At 40.8% G+C, this 18500-nt stretch overlaps 1 protein-coding gene across 2 annotated transcripts in view; it reads left to right on the top strand.

Moving 5' to 3' along the window:
- SOBP (sine oculis binding protein homolog) overlaps positions 1–18500 on the top strand; it is a 159832-nt gene that overhangs the window by 16079 nt on the left and 125253 nt on the right. For both annotated transcript variants that reach the window (XM_059700797.1, XM_059700798.1), the window contains exon 3: positions 99–284. In XM_059700797.1, coding sequence (XP_059556780.1) covers positions 99–284 — 186 coding nt within the window. The remainder of the gene's footprint in view (positions 1–98; positions 285–18500) is intronic.

Here is an 18500-nt window from a genome sequence, read left to right as displayed (position 1 = left end):
ATATGTTTTGCTACAGAGCTATTTTACTCGAGAAAATGCGGTCATAAGGGAAATAAAGTTCTTTTGTCATGTTGAATGTGATTTCTTTTCTTTTACAGAAAATTCTTTGCCAAAACCAAAATTACCCGAGGACAGTGTTATTTCACCATACAATATAAGCACAGGCTATTCAGGGCTTGCCACAGGAAATGGACTCAGTGACTCACCTGCAGGGTCAAAGGATCATGGCAATGTGCCCATTATTGTACCTTTAATTCCACCACCTTTCATAAAGCCACCAGCAGGTAAGTCATTACTGGGGTTTCTAACAATAATGACTCATAGAAAGTTGTTTTAACTATCTTAAAAATAATGATCAAGCTCGAGTTAATTTTGAAAAAACTTTTAGAAACTTCATAGATAAGAAATGTTAATGCATGTATTCTTTAAAGTAGTATTGCTATTTTAAGCAAAAGCTCCAATCTAATGTCTAGGCCCGTGGTCGGCAAACTGCGGCTCGCGAGCCACATGTGGCTTTTTGGCCCCTTGAGTGTGGCTCTTCCTAAGCCTTAGGAGTACCCTAATTAAGTTAATAACAATGTACCTACCTATATAGTTTACGTTTAAAAAATTTGGCTCTCAAAAGAAATTTCAATCGTTGTACTGTTGATATCTGGCTCTGTTGACTAATGAGTTTGCCGACCACTGGCCTAGGCTGTAAGCTTTCAACCTACAGTAAATTTTTCCTGCCACTGGCTACAAAAACGTATTTTCCTTCTCTGAAATCATCTGTTTGAAATAAAAATAAAATAATTTTTAAAATAAGATCTACACTGACTGGTTAGCAAGAAAAGAAGTAAGCATGGTTGGTAGTCTTGAGGGCCAGGTCTCCTCTATGGGTTTCTAAAGGAATGGGCAGTTCTGTGAGGCTCTCAAAGACCTTTCTAGGAATTAGAAAAAACTCTATGGCAGAGATGGGTAATCTAGGTTGTTTCTTAAGTGGGTTTAGAAGAAGGAACTTTGAAGAACAAGTTAAATGGCTTTTTGCAAGACCCAGTTTGCAGAGGCCAACTGAAAAGTAGAGGGGTGACTAATTTTATAAATGTAAGGTTCATGCTTGAATGGATGCCCAGTGGCTTAGGTGAGTGATGCTGGTGATGAGGGTATCATTAAGGGACTGGGACTCAGTGAACAGAACACAGCTTTCAGACTTAGGCAGCTTGGGTTCAAATTGTCGCTCACCAGCTTTGTGAACATGGCCTAATTACATAAACTCTCTTCTTCTCAATTTCCCCATCTGTAAAATGGGGATCGCAGTTCCACGCCAGGGGATTTGCTGTGTCCCTGAGTTGAGAAAATGTATGCAAAGCTCCTTAACATGGTGCCTGCCAAACAAAAGCCATTTAATTTTTTCCTTTTTTCAGTTTTCAGTCGGCCCTAGAGTTATCATGCACATAATTTGTGCATGAAAGGTGCGCATCCAAATGCAAATTCCCTTCTAAGATTTATTTGAGCAAAAGCAAACAGCTTTAGAAATTAGCATAGCTGAGGCTAACATGAGTCTGGCATGCCAAAAAACCTGCCCTGGAGTTTCCTGCTGAGCCAGCCACGTGGAATTCAAGCACACAGCTCCTATTTAATTCTAATTCCACATCAGATCAGGAAATAAATATGCAAAGGGATAGAGGCCAAAAACTGAGGCTTGGAAGTCTTAGACGTTGGAACTCTGAGGAATTACAAGCCAGAGTAACCCAACACCAGTGGTTTTATGCTGTCTTCCATGCGACTCCAAGGCGCTCATCTGTTCAAAGCAAAATGTAGGGAAGGACGTGTTTAATTTTCTGTATCTGCTCTCAACCTGACTCGATCCTACTCCTGGGCTCTATAGGAAAAGACAAAGATACAGAAAGTTTCTCTGCTTTCAAGGACCTAACCTATTCGTTCCTAAGCAGAAATGTACAGGAGAGATGAATTTTCACTTAGTCATATGATCTAATTCAGGGCTTAGCAACCTTTTTCTATAATAGGGCCAGGTAGGAATTTGGGCTTTGGAGTTGTACTGTCCCTATCACAACTGCTGAACTCTGCTGTGGTCACAGGAGAGCGGCCGTGGATGATACATAAACAGATGGTTATGGCTGGGTTCCAAGAAAACTTTATGTTAAAAAAGGCAGTGAGCAAGATTTGGCCAGGGACATAGTTTGGTAGCCCTTGCATTAGGGTTAGGTTGGTAAAAGTCTCGTGATAACTGGAAGGTGAATAGCGTTTCTAAGAGTCAGGCTGTGAGCTTTGCCAGAGACCTCTGTGGAATAGCATAAGGGACAGTAACAAGGGCCAGGAAATAGTGGGGTTTTCAGGGTATGTGGTGAGCTCTGACACATGGTGGGTGTTCCACCAACATTTGTTGAATAAATGAATACTATTCAAATTCCTGTTGCCCATATATAAGACGGCACAGGCTACCTTGTTGTTGAATGAGTCCCAACCTGTCTGACCTTGACCATAGTCTCTCAGGCAGTTATGTGAGTAATTCTCTGTGGATAAGTAAAGTCCACAAATTATCCAAAGACTTCTGTCTAGTTAGTCATTTCAATTCTTCCTTTTGCTAAAACTTCTATCAGAGTTGTTATTCAGGATAATAGAGTCGAGGCACTCGCACTGAGAGTTTTATAGCCATCTGTAGGTTAACATGGCATTCCTGAGGGGGAACTAAGAAATGGTAGATTGTCTAGAAGCAACAGGCCCCTCTATAATCAGCCCCCGAATAATTTAGAGTTGACTGTATCACACAAGTGTCCACCTCTCAGGACACAATAATCCTATGTGTGCTTTGGATTCCTGGAAAGAAAATAATGATTAGTGTTCGAATTATTGTTGTACTGTGAACTGGCCATGTGAAAATGTTAGTAATACTACCTATGTTTGTATTAAATCCTCTACAGTTTATGAAACTCATTGATACTTGCTATTTTATTTAATTTGATCTTTACAGTAACCCTGGGAATTAGCATGTTTGGTAGTATTAAATAAAAAACTGAAGCTCAAATTGGTTAAATGGCTTTATCAAGGTCACGTGATTTCTAAGTACTTGAGCCAAGAAGGTCTTCTGACTCCTAATCCAATACTTTTTAACACAGAGTTGTGCTTCTAGCAAGAATACTTATTAATCTGCTACTTCCCCAGTGACAGGGGATACAATTTATTCCTGCAAAAGGCTAGTTTTTAAAAGTCCACATCTTTTGGAAGACCTGATGAGTTCTCTCACCCTGAGAATCAGTGGTTCTGTGAACTGGGGTGACCTAGTAGGGGTAAAACCCCAGTTTGGTTTGAAAGGGATTTCCATCATGAGGCAAGCTGCTGCTTCTCTGAGGTACCAGAGGGCTCTGTCTGGTCAGGCGCTGGTTCCAGAGCGTGTTTCATGTACTCAGGCTGACCACTGGACCCCATCCATGTTTGGCAGGCTGTGGGCCCAGTGGAATACTCGTGATTGGGAACACGGTGATACCACATGCTCTTGGATTTCCACTCTCCTTTTGCACAGCTGCATACAGAAGTGTGGGTGTAGCTTACTTCTGTGCCTGCAGATCTGCTTTTCTGTTCCTGCCCCCTTTTTCTTTAGAGAAGAGGAACTCCCTGTGCTTTGGTGATCACCACAAGCATTGACCCTCCTTCGGCCACACATGTTTGCATCTGATTTTACCCAATTTCTGAGGCTAAGCTGCCCTTCCCCACTCAGAGACAGAATTTGGCCCTTGGTATTGGGTTTGTGACATCACAGTTGTTACTATGGTAATAGACTTGTTATAAACACAGGATAATAGCCCTGATTTTGCTTTTTTTTTTTTTTTTCACTCTCCAAGCAGTGAAGGGACTCATCATAATCCTTAAATAAGAATCACAGACTTTTTTGCAGACTCTAGGAGGTCGACAGAATAAGGCTTTGCCATTCAGAGCAGTCATTAAAAAAACACTTTTATAAGAATAATATTAGAAAGTCAATGAAAGTATTAACCGACGCCTTTTTATGCAAAGATTCATTTATTCTTTTAGTTTGAATGAATATGAAAACCTCCTTCTTTGCTAATTTTAAAAATCACAGCATGAGCATAGTCTGAAGTGGCAGGCTACCTATCAGCAAGAGTTTGAAAGATAACTCAGGTTAATTATATTGTAACCTTGCTGTAATTCTTCTCATATTAGAGATTTTAATATGAATCCAAGCCTTTGGGACTTCATTCAAAGAGAACTGTGCCAGTAAAGGACTTTTCTGCATGAACCGAGTTATAGTGAGTCTCCATCAAAATACTAGGCCTGCCCTACTCCCCTGCAAGTTTGACTATTGAAGTAAAGACATTCAAAATAAGGACCTTACTAGTACATTGGTCGTTGCTGCTTTACAAGTGAAATAGCGCTCGGCTCCATGGATCTCCATCAGTCCTCTGCAGTGGTTGGGCAGGTTAGGGTCTCCCCACCTTGTCTATCTCTGGTCAAAGTAACCAGCTGGGACTCGAACCAGGATTTTTATTTCTCAATCTCAGACTTGCCCTATAACAGCATTTTGCTCCCAAGAATTAAATAAAAATCAATCAAACTATCAGAGTCATTATTTTCTTTTTCACGAGGAAAAAATGAAATGCAGCAACTTTCTAATGAAAGTTCTACCGAGCTCTGCTGCAGAAAACAGTGTACCTAGGAAACGACATTTTAGATCTGAGTCTTTGGACAGGTTTTCCCAGAGGCTTACGAGTTGCCTGTTGTAAGCCCAGAGTCCCTGATTACTTTTAAATGAAATGAAATGTGAAAGGAGGAGGGAATATATTCCTCTGGATGCATTTATGTGGCAGTTTTGAATAAAACGTCTTCGACCTTAAATGGTTAGTGATCATATTCTTGTTCCCCACCATGTTCCTACGTGTGAGGTGGAGGGCAGGGCCCACACAGGACATGCACGTTTGTGTGGAGGGAGATGAGATCAAGCCCCTGAGACCGGCTTGATTTCCTGTGTGCAGGAGCGTCTTGCCTTTCTTCGAAAACAATGACCATTTCCTGTCCTCCAGGATAGTTTGCTTTCAGTGAGCGTTCCAAATATGTGTTCAGGCATGGTCATGGAAATAGGATATATTTTTTCAGGCAAATCTTGAAATTCTTAAGAGGTTATAGGAACGGGGCTCTAAGGAACCATTAGCTTAGCTGAGAATGTGGAAACATTCACGTGATCTGCTAAGCTCTATGTATAAAGCCGAGTAACCCACAGTTAATAAGCATGTTACTTTTTGGCTCTTATAATTCTTACATGGAATCATACTTGCAGGGAAATGGGAATCAGAATGTGGTTTGCATTATGGCCATTATTTATTTTATCTGTTATTCAATATTCTTGGGGCTTGCATATGCATGCTGTATTCCAAGTAGCCATTGAGAAAACAGGATTTAATCAAAATTGCTTTGCCACTTATTTGTGTGTCCAACTTTTAAAATATGATTATTAAATAAAATTACCTAGAGTTAATGGGATTTGGATGACTTACTATTTATGTAGCAGATATATTTCTCAAAGAAGAGGTTTTTAGGACAAGGACAGGAGGAATGATGGTGAATGGCAGGACAAGAGTAATTAATAATAGTAATGATATAATCTCATCACAGCTAATATTTTTTGAGTACTTATTATAAGGAAGGTGTTGTTTAAACAGATTATCTCATTTGACTTTTTATTTTCTTTAACAACTCTGTGTGGGTGGTGTTATTCACTTTGTTTTACATCTGAGGAAACTGAGACCCAGAAAAGCTAAGCAACGTACCAGAGGTAACACGGGTAATAAGTGGCAGAGCTGGTATGTGAACCTAGGCGTGAGGTCTCCTTAACCCACACTTATAACCACCAGGCTATCCAAATGCGATCTGAGTCTTTCAGTCACTTATGTATTTACTGAATGTTTTTCACATTGCACCAGATAATATAAATATCTATTATCATCATCCCTGAGCACCAAGAACTTAGACTATAGCTGGAATATAATTAGCTATACTTTAGAAAGTTAATATAATTTTAGCAGCATTTGGACAGTGCATGGTGTGGGTAGAAAGGCGAGGAAAGTGGAGTAGCAGAAGTTCTTTAGGCAGAGAAGACTTGCTGTATTTGTACAGTTGAGAAATGGGATCTGAAACACAATATAGGCTAGAGCAGTGGTCGGCAAACTCATTAGTCAACAGAGCCAAATATCAACGGTACAACGATTGAAATTTCTTTTGAGAGCCAAATTTTTTAAACGTAAACTATATAGGTAGGTACATTGTTATTAACTTAATTAGGGTACTCCTAAGGCTTAGGAAGAGCCACACTCAAGGGGCCAAAGAGCCGCATGAGGCTCCCGAGCCGCAGTTTGCCGACCACGGGGCTAGAAGACAGTCATTTAAAATTCAAAGTGATTAAAAAGACACAAAAGCGTAAAAATGTTATTTACTAGGACATGGTTCCTGTTTTATCTTTCTTTATATAATTAGGGGGTCTTAAAGAATTGTGGACCAGATTTCAGTATGCTTAGTCATTCTTCATGCCAAATGGAATGTGTAGTTTGAATGGAAAGATTGCTAGGGCAAGAACCAGGAGGCCTGGATTGTTAATGTCAGCTCTGCCATTTACTGGTCGTATAATCTTAGAGAAGTCACTTAGCCTCTGTGAGCCTCAGTTTCTTTGTCTGAAAAATGTATTTAGTTGAGGTAATCTGTAATTTTCCTACGTTTATTAAATCCTGATTTATGACTTGTATGGTGAATTTCCCACCTGATTTTATGATTTGAAAGGATCTATTTTAATATGCCATAATATGTACTTGTTAATCGATTGAATATATTTAAAGCAAGCTCAGCTGTGTGTGTAGTTATGGCAGCCAAGATGAAAGATTTATGCTACTTAGGCCAGCTTTCAATGATTGTTAATTTTTACTCTGAAAGAGTGAATAACTTGAAATAATAGCTTTAGAATGTATGAAAAGTATCAAAAATGTGAAATGTGAGTGAATAAAAAAGATTATATGACATATACGTTATTAGACCAAATCATTTGTTACACATAAGTAATGATCATGCGAGTAATTATGGGAATTTCTGCAAAAGAGAAGTCACATTATGTCTAATTTAATTCACCAAAACAAGAACAGGAAGAAATGGAAAACTTGAATAGTCCTACATCTATTAAAGAAATTAAATAATTAAATCTTTTTTTACAAAGAATATTCTAGACCCAGACAGCTTCAGTGGTAAATTCTAAACACTGAAGGAAAAAAGATAGATCCCATCATATGACAAGGGCATTAGACGTAAGGAAAATAATAATTTAATGTAATTGGGTTACATTAAAATGGTAAACTTGTATTTATCATGAACACTGATTAAAAAATTCTGAACATAATCGTAGCAAACTAAAACCAGTGATATATGTACAACAGGATATTACATCATGACTAGGAGTTTTTTTAGGAGTGCAAGGTTGACTTAAAATGTTAAAATCAGTCAATATAACTAACCACATTAATGGAATAAAATAAAACCTCATATAATATTCTAAATAGATGCAGAAACATAATTGGATAAAATTTAACACAATAAATAAGAAAAAACTTTGGCAAAGTAGGACTAGAATGAAACCTCCTTAATATGACAAAAACTAGCCACAAAAAACTTACAATAAACATTATACTTAATGTTAAATATTGAAAACTTTTCTCTTGAGATCAAGAATGAAATAAAGATGACTACTATCACCACTTCTATTTAATTTTGTCCAATTACATAGATAATGTAATAAGGCAAGAAAAAGAAACAAAAAAATATAAGATTTGAAAGGTAGAAGTGACATTTTGTTTAGAACAGAATGCCTCCTCCACCAATGTATAGGCAAACATCAGAGATATTGTGGGTTTGGTTCCGGACCACCACACTAAAATGAGTATTGCAGTAAAGCAAGTCACATGAAATTTTTGGTTTCTCAGTCCATATAAAAGTTGATACTATTCTGTATTCTGAGTATGCAATAGCATTATGTATTTAAAAAGTACATATCTTAATTTAAAAATACTGTATTGCTAGTGGTAGGCCTTGCCTAGATATTGATGAAAATGCCATATCTGCAAAGCACAATAAAATGAAGCTCACTAAAATGAGATATGCCTATTATGTTTAATGAGTGCATTAATCAAGGTCTCTAACACAGTTGATACCCCCAAATCCATTATGTTTCTATATACCAATCACAAAAAATTAAAAGCAAAACTTAAAAATATCTACAAATGCCATTTTTTTAAAACCTGTTTAAAAAAATATACATTTTTATTGATTTTAGAGAGGAAAGGAAAGGGAGAGAGAGATTGAAACATAAATGATGAGAGAGAATCATTGATTGGCCACCTCCTGCATGCCCCCCAATGAAGATCAAGTTCATAACCTGGGCGTGTGCCCTGACCGGGAATCAAACCTTGACCTCCTGGTTCATAGGTCGGCACTCAACCACTGAGCCACGCAGGCTGGGCCAAATTCCATTTAAAATATCATCAAACTGTCAAATATCCAGAGGGGAAAATAATCTAACAAAAATATGTGCAAGGTTGTTACACACAGAACTATAAACATTGCTGAGAGAAGTAAAAGACCTAAATCAGTGGAGGGACACACCATGTTTATGGATTGGAGACTAAATACCCTAAAAAGGTAGATTCTTTCTAAATTGATTCATAATTTAATGCTATAAAAATCTCAGCACAAAATTTTGTGGAAATTAAAATGCTGTTTCTAAAATTTACATGGAGATGCAAAGGGGCAAGAATAGGCAAGACAAACAGAAGAAAATGAAAAACAAAACTGGAAGTTTTATACTGCCAGACCTCAATAATTATTATAAGACTATAACAATTAATGAATAATTAAATACTTTTATTTTACTATTAGTGTTAATTGTTGATGCTGTTGTTACTCTTCTTTTGACCATACTTTAAATTAGCCTTTAAGAATAATTAATATAGCCCTAGCTGGTTTGACTCAAGAGTCCTGGGTTCAATTCCAGTCAAAGGCATATGCCCTGGTTGAGGGCTCGATCCCCCGTGTGGAGTGTGCAGGAGGCAGCCGATCCATGATTTTCTCTCATCATTGATGTTTCTATCTCTCTCTCCCTCTCCTTTCCTCTCTGAAATAAAAAAAATCTATAATAATAAAAGTGTAATATGCTAATTAGACTGGACGTCCTTCCGGATGAAGCCGGGGCTGCGAGGGAAGCCCAGGGTCCTGGGTGCCAGAGGGAAGCCAGTGCTGGCAGCTGGGGGAAGGAAGGCCTACTCCTGCACAAATTTCATGCATCAGGACTCTAATATATGTATATGTATATACATATATAAAATAATTAGTATGTATATATTTGAGGTATGAAAGAGAAATAATACTTTCTGTTTGTCATGTCTGTTCTCTTTTGTTTTAAATTTTAAAAAGGAAACTGCAATCATGAAATATATTACATGTTGGAAAAAACATAAATCCATTCTTTTACAAATAATGATCTTTGTCAACTCAGCTTCTTTCCTCAAAGAGGTAACCACTTTTATGGTAATCATTGCCTTCTTTTCTTATACAGTTTTAACACCTAAGTGTCCCTCCCTCCAAGAAATATAGTTTATTTTGCCTATTTTTGGACTTTAGGTAAATGAAATTATGGTAGCCTGCTTCTAAGATGGCCCCCAGTGGTTCTGCCCTCCTGCCGGTCTCCTCCTTCATTGAATCAGGAGTGATCTGGGGGATGAACGTCTCAGGCTGCCATAAAAGGTTAATACAGTTTCTGCCTAGTTCTCTCAGATTGCTCAGTCTCAGGGGGAGCCTAAGGAAACTCAAGCAGTCCTGTGACGAGCCCCATGTGGACAGGGGCTGAGGCCTCCCACCAACAGCCAGCACCAACTTGATAGCCTTGTGGTCGAACCATTTAGAAGTGGATTCTCCAGCCCAAGATAAGCCTTCAGATGACTTCCAAAAAAGACATTTGGCTGAAACCTCATGAGCAGCCCTTAGCCAGAAGTACTCCAAACCACTCCCAAATATCTGTCCTATGGAAAACATGAGCAATAATAAATGACTTCCATTGCATTAAAAAGAAGCAATGAAATAATGATACAAGGATATACATATAAATCATTGCAGTGGACTTCAGAAACTAATCTAAACAGATACTTGATTTATGATAAATGAATTAGTTTGGGTTATCACAACAAAATACCATAGCCTGGATGGCTTAAATAACCAAAATTTATTTTCTCACAATTCTGAAGAATGTAAGTCCAAGATCAAGGTCATTGGGGTTGGTGTTTGGATTTTCTCTGTGGGTTGCAGATGGCCACCGTCTCCCTGTGTCCTCATGTGGGGGCGAGAGAGAGAGGAGAGAGAGAGAGAGAGAGAGAGAGAGAGAGAGAGAGAGAGAGAGAGAGAGTTCTTGGGTGTTTCTTCTTCTAAGGGCTCTATTCCATTGGACCAGATCTCTATCCTCATGATCTCATCTAACCCTAGTTAACTCTCAAAGGCCTCATCTCCAAATAGCATCACAATAAGACTTAGGGCTTCAACACATGAATTTTGAAGAGACTCAAGTATTGAGTCCATAACAAAGATAACAATGTAGAGCAGTGAAGAAAAATAGTCTTATGGGAAAAAATGTATATGGATTTTTTACTTCACACCATTCACAAAAGTCAGTTTTAGATGGATTGTTGATCTAAATGTGACATGTAGAACAATAGAGCTTGTAGAAAAAAGCCTAGGAGAATATATTTATGATTTTGGGTAGGCCAATATTTCTTAAGCTAAAAACACTAACCATAAAGAAAAAGGTTGATTAAATAGGCTCTATTAAAGTTAAGAATTTCTGCTGATTAAAAGACATCTTTCAAAATAATAAAAAGAGAGATGACATTCATAATGCATGTTCCACAAAAGGCAAATATTCACAATATATAAAGAATCCCTATATATACTTATATATTAAAAAACAGCCTAATAGAAAAATAAGCAAAACTGTAAACAGGCACTAAACCAAAGAAAATATCCAAGTGGTCCATAAACATGTTAGAAGTTATTTAATCTCAGTCAGCAGGGAAATAAAATTTAAAATCATAATGAGATACCAGTACACAAACAGAATGTCTAAAATGAATAAAACTGATCATACCAAGAGCCGAGGAGGATATGGATCAACTAAAACTCTCATGCATCGCTGTTGAGAGTGCAAATCAGTATACCCTCTCTTGAAAGATGATTGCCAATATCTATTAATGCTGAACATACATATATCCTATTACACAATAATTCCATCCTAGATATGTACTCAACACCAATGTGTATATATGTGAGATAAAGACATATAGAAGATCCTTCATAGTAGCATCTATATATATAAAAGCCAAGAGACCAGAATGACCAGAACAATCAGTCACTATGACGTGCACTGGGGAGGCCAACTGGCCTGATCGGGGCCCTGATCGGTTCCTCCCAACCACCTGCAACCCCTCCCCCAGGTTTGCCCTCCTCCTGATCAGGGGCAGGCCAGCTGGCCAACTTCCTGGGGCCTCTCTCCCCCCGCCGGCCAGCCTGATTGGCCCTCATTGGGGTGGGCTGGCCGGACTGAACCTGTGCACAAATTCGTGCACTGGGCCTCTAGTCCTATATAATAAAGAGGTAATATGCAAATTGACTGCCACACCCTCACAAGATGGTTGCCTATGACCAGGCCGGCAGGGGGGTTAGTGAGGGAAGACCAAACGACTGAACAGCAGGCTGAATGGAGCAACCAGGCCGGCGGGGGTGAGGGGGCGTGAGGGGTGACCAGGCTGGCAGGGGGGGGTAGTAAGAGGTGACCAGGCCGGCAGGGGGAGGGGGGCAGTTAGGGGTGACCAGGCCAGCGGGGGAAGTCAGTTGGGGGCAACCAGGCAGGCAGGCAGGCAGGTGAGTGATTAGGATTGTGAGAGCCTCTAGTTTACCTATAATTGCTAAACACAGGAAACAGCACAAATGCTCATCAACTATAGTTAACATGATTTCCTGTGGCGGGGGGCGGGGTCCTTATATGGGTTTAGGTGGGTGAGTGTAGGCCTTGAAGTTAAATGTGAAATTGCTGGTATATCATATGTGTACAATTCAGGGATGAAGATCCTTGTCTCAAAAATATTGAGTCCTTGACTTAGAGACCTAGATTTCAAAAAAATTTATTTAACTCCTCCTCCTAATTTAAGCAACTAAACCCCAGAATATAATTTTGTCATTTTTATTTTATACCTGGTCTGCTCATAGCTTTTTGAAATTTAAATCGTATCGTTCCTTATTATTAAGGTACTAGAGGCCCGGTGCACAAAAATTTGTGCACTCGGGGAGAGGGGGGGTCCCTCAACCCAGCCTGTGCCCTCTTGCAGTCTGGGACCCCTCGGGAGATAATGAACTGCTGGCTTAAGCCTGCTCCCGGGTGGCAGTGGGCAGGCCCAATCCCTAGGTGCAGCCCCTGGTCGGGCTCAGAGCAGGGCCGATTGGGGAGTTGGGGCGCCGCCCCATCATGCACAGAGCAGGGCAGATTGGGAGGTTGTGATGCCACCCTCAGTCACGCTCAGGGTAGGGCCAATTGGGGGGTTGGGGCACCGCCCCCTGTCACACTCAAGGCAGGGTCGATGGGGAGGTTGCGGCGCCACCCCCTGTCACGCACAGAGCAGGGCCCATCAGGGGGTTGGGGCCCCGCCCCGTCACACACAGAGCCACAGGGCGATCAGGGGGTTTGGGCGCTGCCCCCTGACACGCTGATCCAGGTGCCGGGAGGCATATTACACTTTTACTATATAGGGTAGAGGCCTGGTGCATGGGTGGGGCCGGCTGGTTTGCCCTGAAGGGTGTCCTGGATCAGGGTGGGGTCCCCACTGGGGTGCCTGGCCAGTCTGGGTGAGGGGCTGAGGGCTGTTTTCAGGCTGGGAGTGACTGAAGTTCCCAACCGCTCCTTTTTTTCTTTTCTTTTTTTTTTTTTTATTCTGGGCCAGCTTTACCTTGAGGCTTGGCTCCAGCTCTTAGGCCTCTGCGGCTGAAAGTAGGTTTCTGGCCTTTGCTTACAATGTTGCGAATCTGCTGGCTGAAGTCCGGCAGTATTTGTTACAATGTTTCTTAAACTGCCCGCTCAGAGGCCTGCAGCCGCAGGCGGGGAACGTTGGTTTCCTCCGTCACTGAAGCAAGCAAGCCTCATGTTATTTTCAAGCTGCCAGCCGCCATCTTGGCTGACAGTTAATTTGCATATCTCGCTGATTAGCCAATGAAAAGGGTAGTGGTCGTACGCCAATTACCATGTTTCTCTTTTATTAGTGTAGATTATCTATTTACATGGAATATTTCATGGTAAAGCCTATCCATTAAGTTATAGGCAGAAGGCCTAAGTATCCCTCACAGTGGTCTACTTGGAATCTGCTTTTGATATGGTATAAAGTGGAGAGACAGGGAATTGACAAGAATAGGATACATAATACATCATTGGTTCTTCTCAGGCTTTGCCCCCCAGGAGACATTTAGCAGTATTTGCAGATATTTTTGGTTGTCACAACTTGTAGAGGGGGCGCTGTTATATAGTGAGTAGAGGCCAGGCATATAGCGAGTAGAGGCTAGGAAGGATGCTAAACATTCTACAATGCACAGAACAGTCCCACAACAAGGAATTATCTGGCTGAAAATGTCAACAGTGCTGAGGTTGAGAACCGTTTTATGGTGATGACAACTCTATGTATGGGACACTTCCAGTACACCACTCCAGACCCTCTGGCCCACATCTGACTCTAATGATTGCTGGAGCACTCTGACAGCTTATGCATTATGCATTATGAAAGGGCCTTGCCTCACGCATGTCTCTAGCTTCTAGTTCTGGGTTTCTCTGATAGTGGCAGCATGGACATCCCATAAATCCTTTCAGCACTCTCTCACACATGTGCAAACCAGAAGTGTGGGGAAATGAGCACACCAGACCAATGGGACATGAGAGTTGATGAATAAATACTTTTTTCCTTTGTCCCCTGTGTGAGTGGTTATAAAATGTATTTCATAAACTCCAAAAAAATGTTCTTTATGATTGAATACCAGTCCCCTTAGTGGTGGCCAACTCAATAACACATTGTTCTGTTGGCTTTTCCACCTCCCCAGGTTCATTTCCCTGACCCTCACTCCTACCTCCTGGAATCACATGCCCAATAGATTCACCTACATGTATGTCTTTGTTTCAGATTCTGTTTTATGGGAAACTCAGGATAAAATACCATGAATACCATGTGTGGAAGTACACGGTGAAAGATCAGAAATCAATGGAAAAGAACATTGAAATAGAATTTTATGAACATTCATGTTTTCCCCTTTAAAGTCAAGCATAAATATATAATAGAGGAGTAAAAAAGATGGCACCAGGTTCTTGGTGGTGCAAATATTGGAGAGCTTAGAAAGGGCCACTTCTAAAATTTTCCCACTAGCCAAAGAATTTTCTAAGCCTCTTAGGTAAAGGCAAGGGACAACAGTGGTGGCTTTATAGAAGGAGAAAAAGGAAAAATATTAATTCAGGGGTTCAAGAAAAATAGGAAAGAAAAAGGAATATCCTGTGCCTAAACTCTTTTAAATGGATCTTGTTATTTTGAGAGATTTAGAATCCTAGAATTTTAATTAGAAGGGACTTGAGGGACCATTTAGCTAAATTCCCTCTTTTACAGATGAAGAAAATGAGGCCCAGCGAGGCTTAATGACCTTCTCAAGGTCATTCAGTTGGATTAATGGAAGAATCAGAGCCAAAATTCACTTCTGAAGTGGAGACACCATCTAAACATGAATTCTAAATCGCACGTGTCTGTGATCCCTGAGGCAATTCATAACTTCTCGTGGCATTACCTCACTTCAGGGATGTATGACCTAGCTGGGATAGTACTTTCAGACCACTCTGTCTCAGGTCACCAAAGAGCTAAGATGCTAACAGGAAATAAGAGGAAATGTCAGCTGTGCTTTTCCCTTGCTTGTAGAGGGTGGCCGTATTTCTGAATTAGCGTAGACTTGACTGAACTATTTGCTATTATTTGAAGGTACACAGTTTGGTTAAGAGAGAGAAATGATGAAGTTAGTAACTGTTGTTATTCTAGGGACATTACCAATACTGACTTCTCAAAGTTCCTATTAAATTGAGAAGGCTTAGTTCATGGACTTGGCCAAGGAGAGTGGAAATAACGATTGCATTCTGTTCTGGGGCTTTTAAGTGGTGTTTCCCTCTAAGGCAGCTTTGTTCTGAGTGATTACTACAGATGGTGTCCTTGGCTCTCCTGCTCCCCTACTCCCACTGGGCATCCAGTCATCCAAGGTGCACCTTGTAAGGATTCTGCTTTTCTCCTTTTTATGCCGAGACCCAAAGTAGACATTACATTCTATTGAACAAGACAGATGTGGTCCCTGTCTTAACTGGCTCACAATCTGGTGGAGGAGACATGTTAAAAAGAAATCTCAATCAAGTCTGAAGATGATCCATTTAGGGGTGCTGTGGGATCTGACCAGGTTTGGGGTCAGGAAAAATCTTCCTAGAGTGAGGCTTAAGATAAGATATGAAGGAGCAATAGTATACTCAGTCGTTCAAGGATTTTGAGGTTGTGGGTGAGGAAGCAGTGTATAGAAAGGCTCAGAATGGAGAGAGGGGTTTAAGGAAAGTAAAAGAATCTAGAGTCCTGAGAGTTGACAAGCTGAGAGGCTGGCCTGGTCATGGGAGTCATGGAGACAATGATCAGGAGTTCCAACTTCTTGAGGGCAGTAGATGACACTAAGGGATTTTGAGCAAGTGACAGCAGTGATGAAATTTGTGTCTCAATAGAATTTCCCTCATCCAGAGTGGAGGGAATGGATTGGACGGGAGTAAGATAGGAGGCTACATGTAGTATGAGCAGGAGGTGTTGGTGGCTCCACTGGAATAGACAGCAGTGAACTCCATGAGGATGGGTCACCTAGAACAGTGCCTGGGACGTAAGTACACTTACTAAGTATATATTGAATGAATGAATGAGTAAGTATATTATGAAAACATTTAGGAAAACCTGGTGATTAATCAGAATGTGGGAGGGAAGTGGGAGGGAAGAGGCATGGAAAGATGCTATATTTCTGCTAGCAGGTAACTGCATGGATGGTAGGGCCAGGAACCGAGAAGGGGAACACAGTGAAGGGGCAGGTTATGGGAGAGGTATGTGTGCAGCTTTGGATATGACAGGTTGTCTGGGAGGCCGTTGGAAATAATATCTCATGAGAGATGACTATTGATTTGGAAATCTTTGTCTTATGGATGATAACTGGAGTCACAAGAGTACCTAGATTACATGACCCAAGGGAATATGAAGACAGAAGAGAGGAGGACTCTGAAAGATTCCCATTGGTATGGCCTCCACTTTGCCCATGGCTGGCATGTTCTGTCTCATCATATTCCTGAATAAGGATTGGCATGGGGCCCTTTCAGAGAGTCCCTCAGTCATTAATGATTTTCATTCAAGAAATCTAAATAAGTATTTAGAGGAAGAATGAAGAGGGAAATAAATTATATTGTGGACAATGTTCCAGCAGGTTCACCTTGGTTCTTTTAACAAATTCAGTGCAGTGAACTTCTTACTCTTCAATCTACTCAACTCATACTTCAGAGCATGGAGAGAAGTAGAGGAGCTGAAGAGGAGAGAAGCAAGTGCTTTATGTGAGCGCTTGAACCCTTCCAGGTGTCCCTCTGACCTGAGTCTCTAGCCTGTCAATTCCTTTCCCCTGGAATGGTTGTCTCAGCATGGGATACTACTGCAGGATTGGCTAGAATGATAAGGTGGGACTTGCCTGCTGGCCAGTCACAACGAGGCTGCTTATAGCCTCTTCTGTGTTCACCACGAACACCTGGCTTCTGCATGTTGGCATTTTACACTGGGGGCAGCCATAGAAAGCTCCTTGAGGTCTGGGATCATGTCTGTCTTGTTCAAAGTATATTTCCAGCTCCTGGTGCAGTGCCTGGCACAGAGTTGAGTAAATAAGTGAATTCTTTGTCTACAATTAAGGTTTCCCCTTTTGGGAGATTTGTCAACCACTATGGGGCCCAGTGAGTGTAATTAATGGGAAAGCCAGATTTCAGAAGGGGACATGAGTCCTTCACATAAATAGTAGGTGTTGGCAATACTTTTTTTTTGCTCTGACATCCTATATAAAGCAGTTTGACTCTTTAGTCCTATTATGCTGCTATTGTATTTCTTTGGCGATGATGCCCCTGTTTGCTCTGCAGGGGCTTGGAATTACTTTTCCAGCAGTGATGGATTTGCTGGTGCACAATCTTTGACCTTGTCCCCTATCCCTAATCATGTTCATTTGTCAGCTAGCTGCTGGGGCTCAGTGAGTGGTCTTCAGCCATGTAGGACAGAGAGGTCCAATGTTGAGCAAATCCATGGTTACAGCATCATTGTCCCAGGGCCTTGTAGATTGGTCAGATCCAGGGCTCAGGGAAGGGGGACAAGATTTTACTTGAGTTCCTTGTCCATACCCAGTGAACATGAATTATTAAGTGTCAAGAGCAGTATTACTCTTCCATTGCCTTACTAGGGATTTCTGTCATTTTGTCTGTAGGATGAGAAGAGGGTGCCTTGTCTGTATTTGATGCAGATAGCTTATGCCACAGGATTTTGTGTATCATGGGTGTGTTAGTTCAGTCTGGTAGTATTTATTGAGGACTGGTAGGCATTGGTAAGCACACCTAGCATTGGCCAAATGGCTGCAGGCCTTGTCTTTCTGCCCAGCGCAGACAAAGGAGGCTCCTGAAAAGAAAGATCCAATTTTGGGTAAAAGAGAAGAAACCTTCCTGATAATTATGATCCACGTGGAAGTGCTCCTGCTTCGGTGCTAATGTAGGGCAGTGAGGCAGCATGTCCCAGGGAAACTTTCTCAGAAGTCCAGTCTTGTGGATTCTCTGTGGAAAGACATGTTCATGGTCCAAATGGTGAAATACAGCATTCTCTCCCTCTCCCTCTTGAAGATCATACATACATTCTACATTCCAAAAAATCTTAAAGTAATGAAACTGTTATTTAACTTTGTTTGCCAGCGTTTTCCATACATATTTCACCATGGAAGTCTTTTTAAAAATAACACCATTTCAATATCCCATAGGATTAGTGTTCTGTGGCATGTGCTTTCAGAAATATTACATAGAGGACTCTGGGTTTTCCATACTCTTAAGTTCTACTCTTTTCTTATTCCAGTTCTTTAGGATGAGTACATAGAAAAGACAAACTTCCTACAGTGAGTTTTGAGAAGTGGAGGTGAGGTTGGCAAAGAGGTTTACAAGAAGACATCTCTTCACTGGCAAAGCAGTGAAACTATCGGGAGATAGTCAAGTTAATGCTGAGGAGCTGCAGGCACCTAAGCTTAGTGTCTTGTTAAAGAATCCAAGTCAGTATGATGTTCAGGAGAGAATTACTAGTTTGTGACTTTATGGGATCTCTCCTTTT

Source organism: Myotis daubentonii, chromosome 6 (genome assembly GCF_963259705.1).
Source record: "Myotis daubentonii chromosome 6, mMyoDau2.1, whole genome shotgun sequence".
NCBI classification, from domain to species: Eukaryota; Metazoa; Chordata; class Mammalia; order Chiroptera; family Vespertilionidae; genus Myotis; species Myotis daubentonii.
This window is presented reverse-complemented; position numbering and strand designations above follow the sequence as displayed.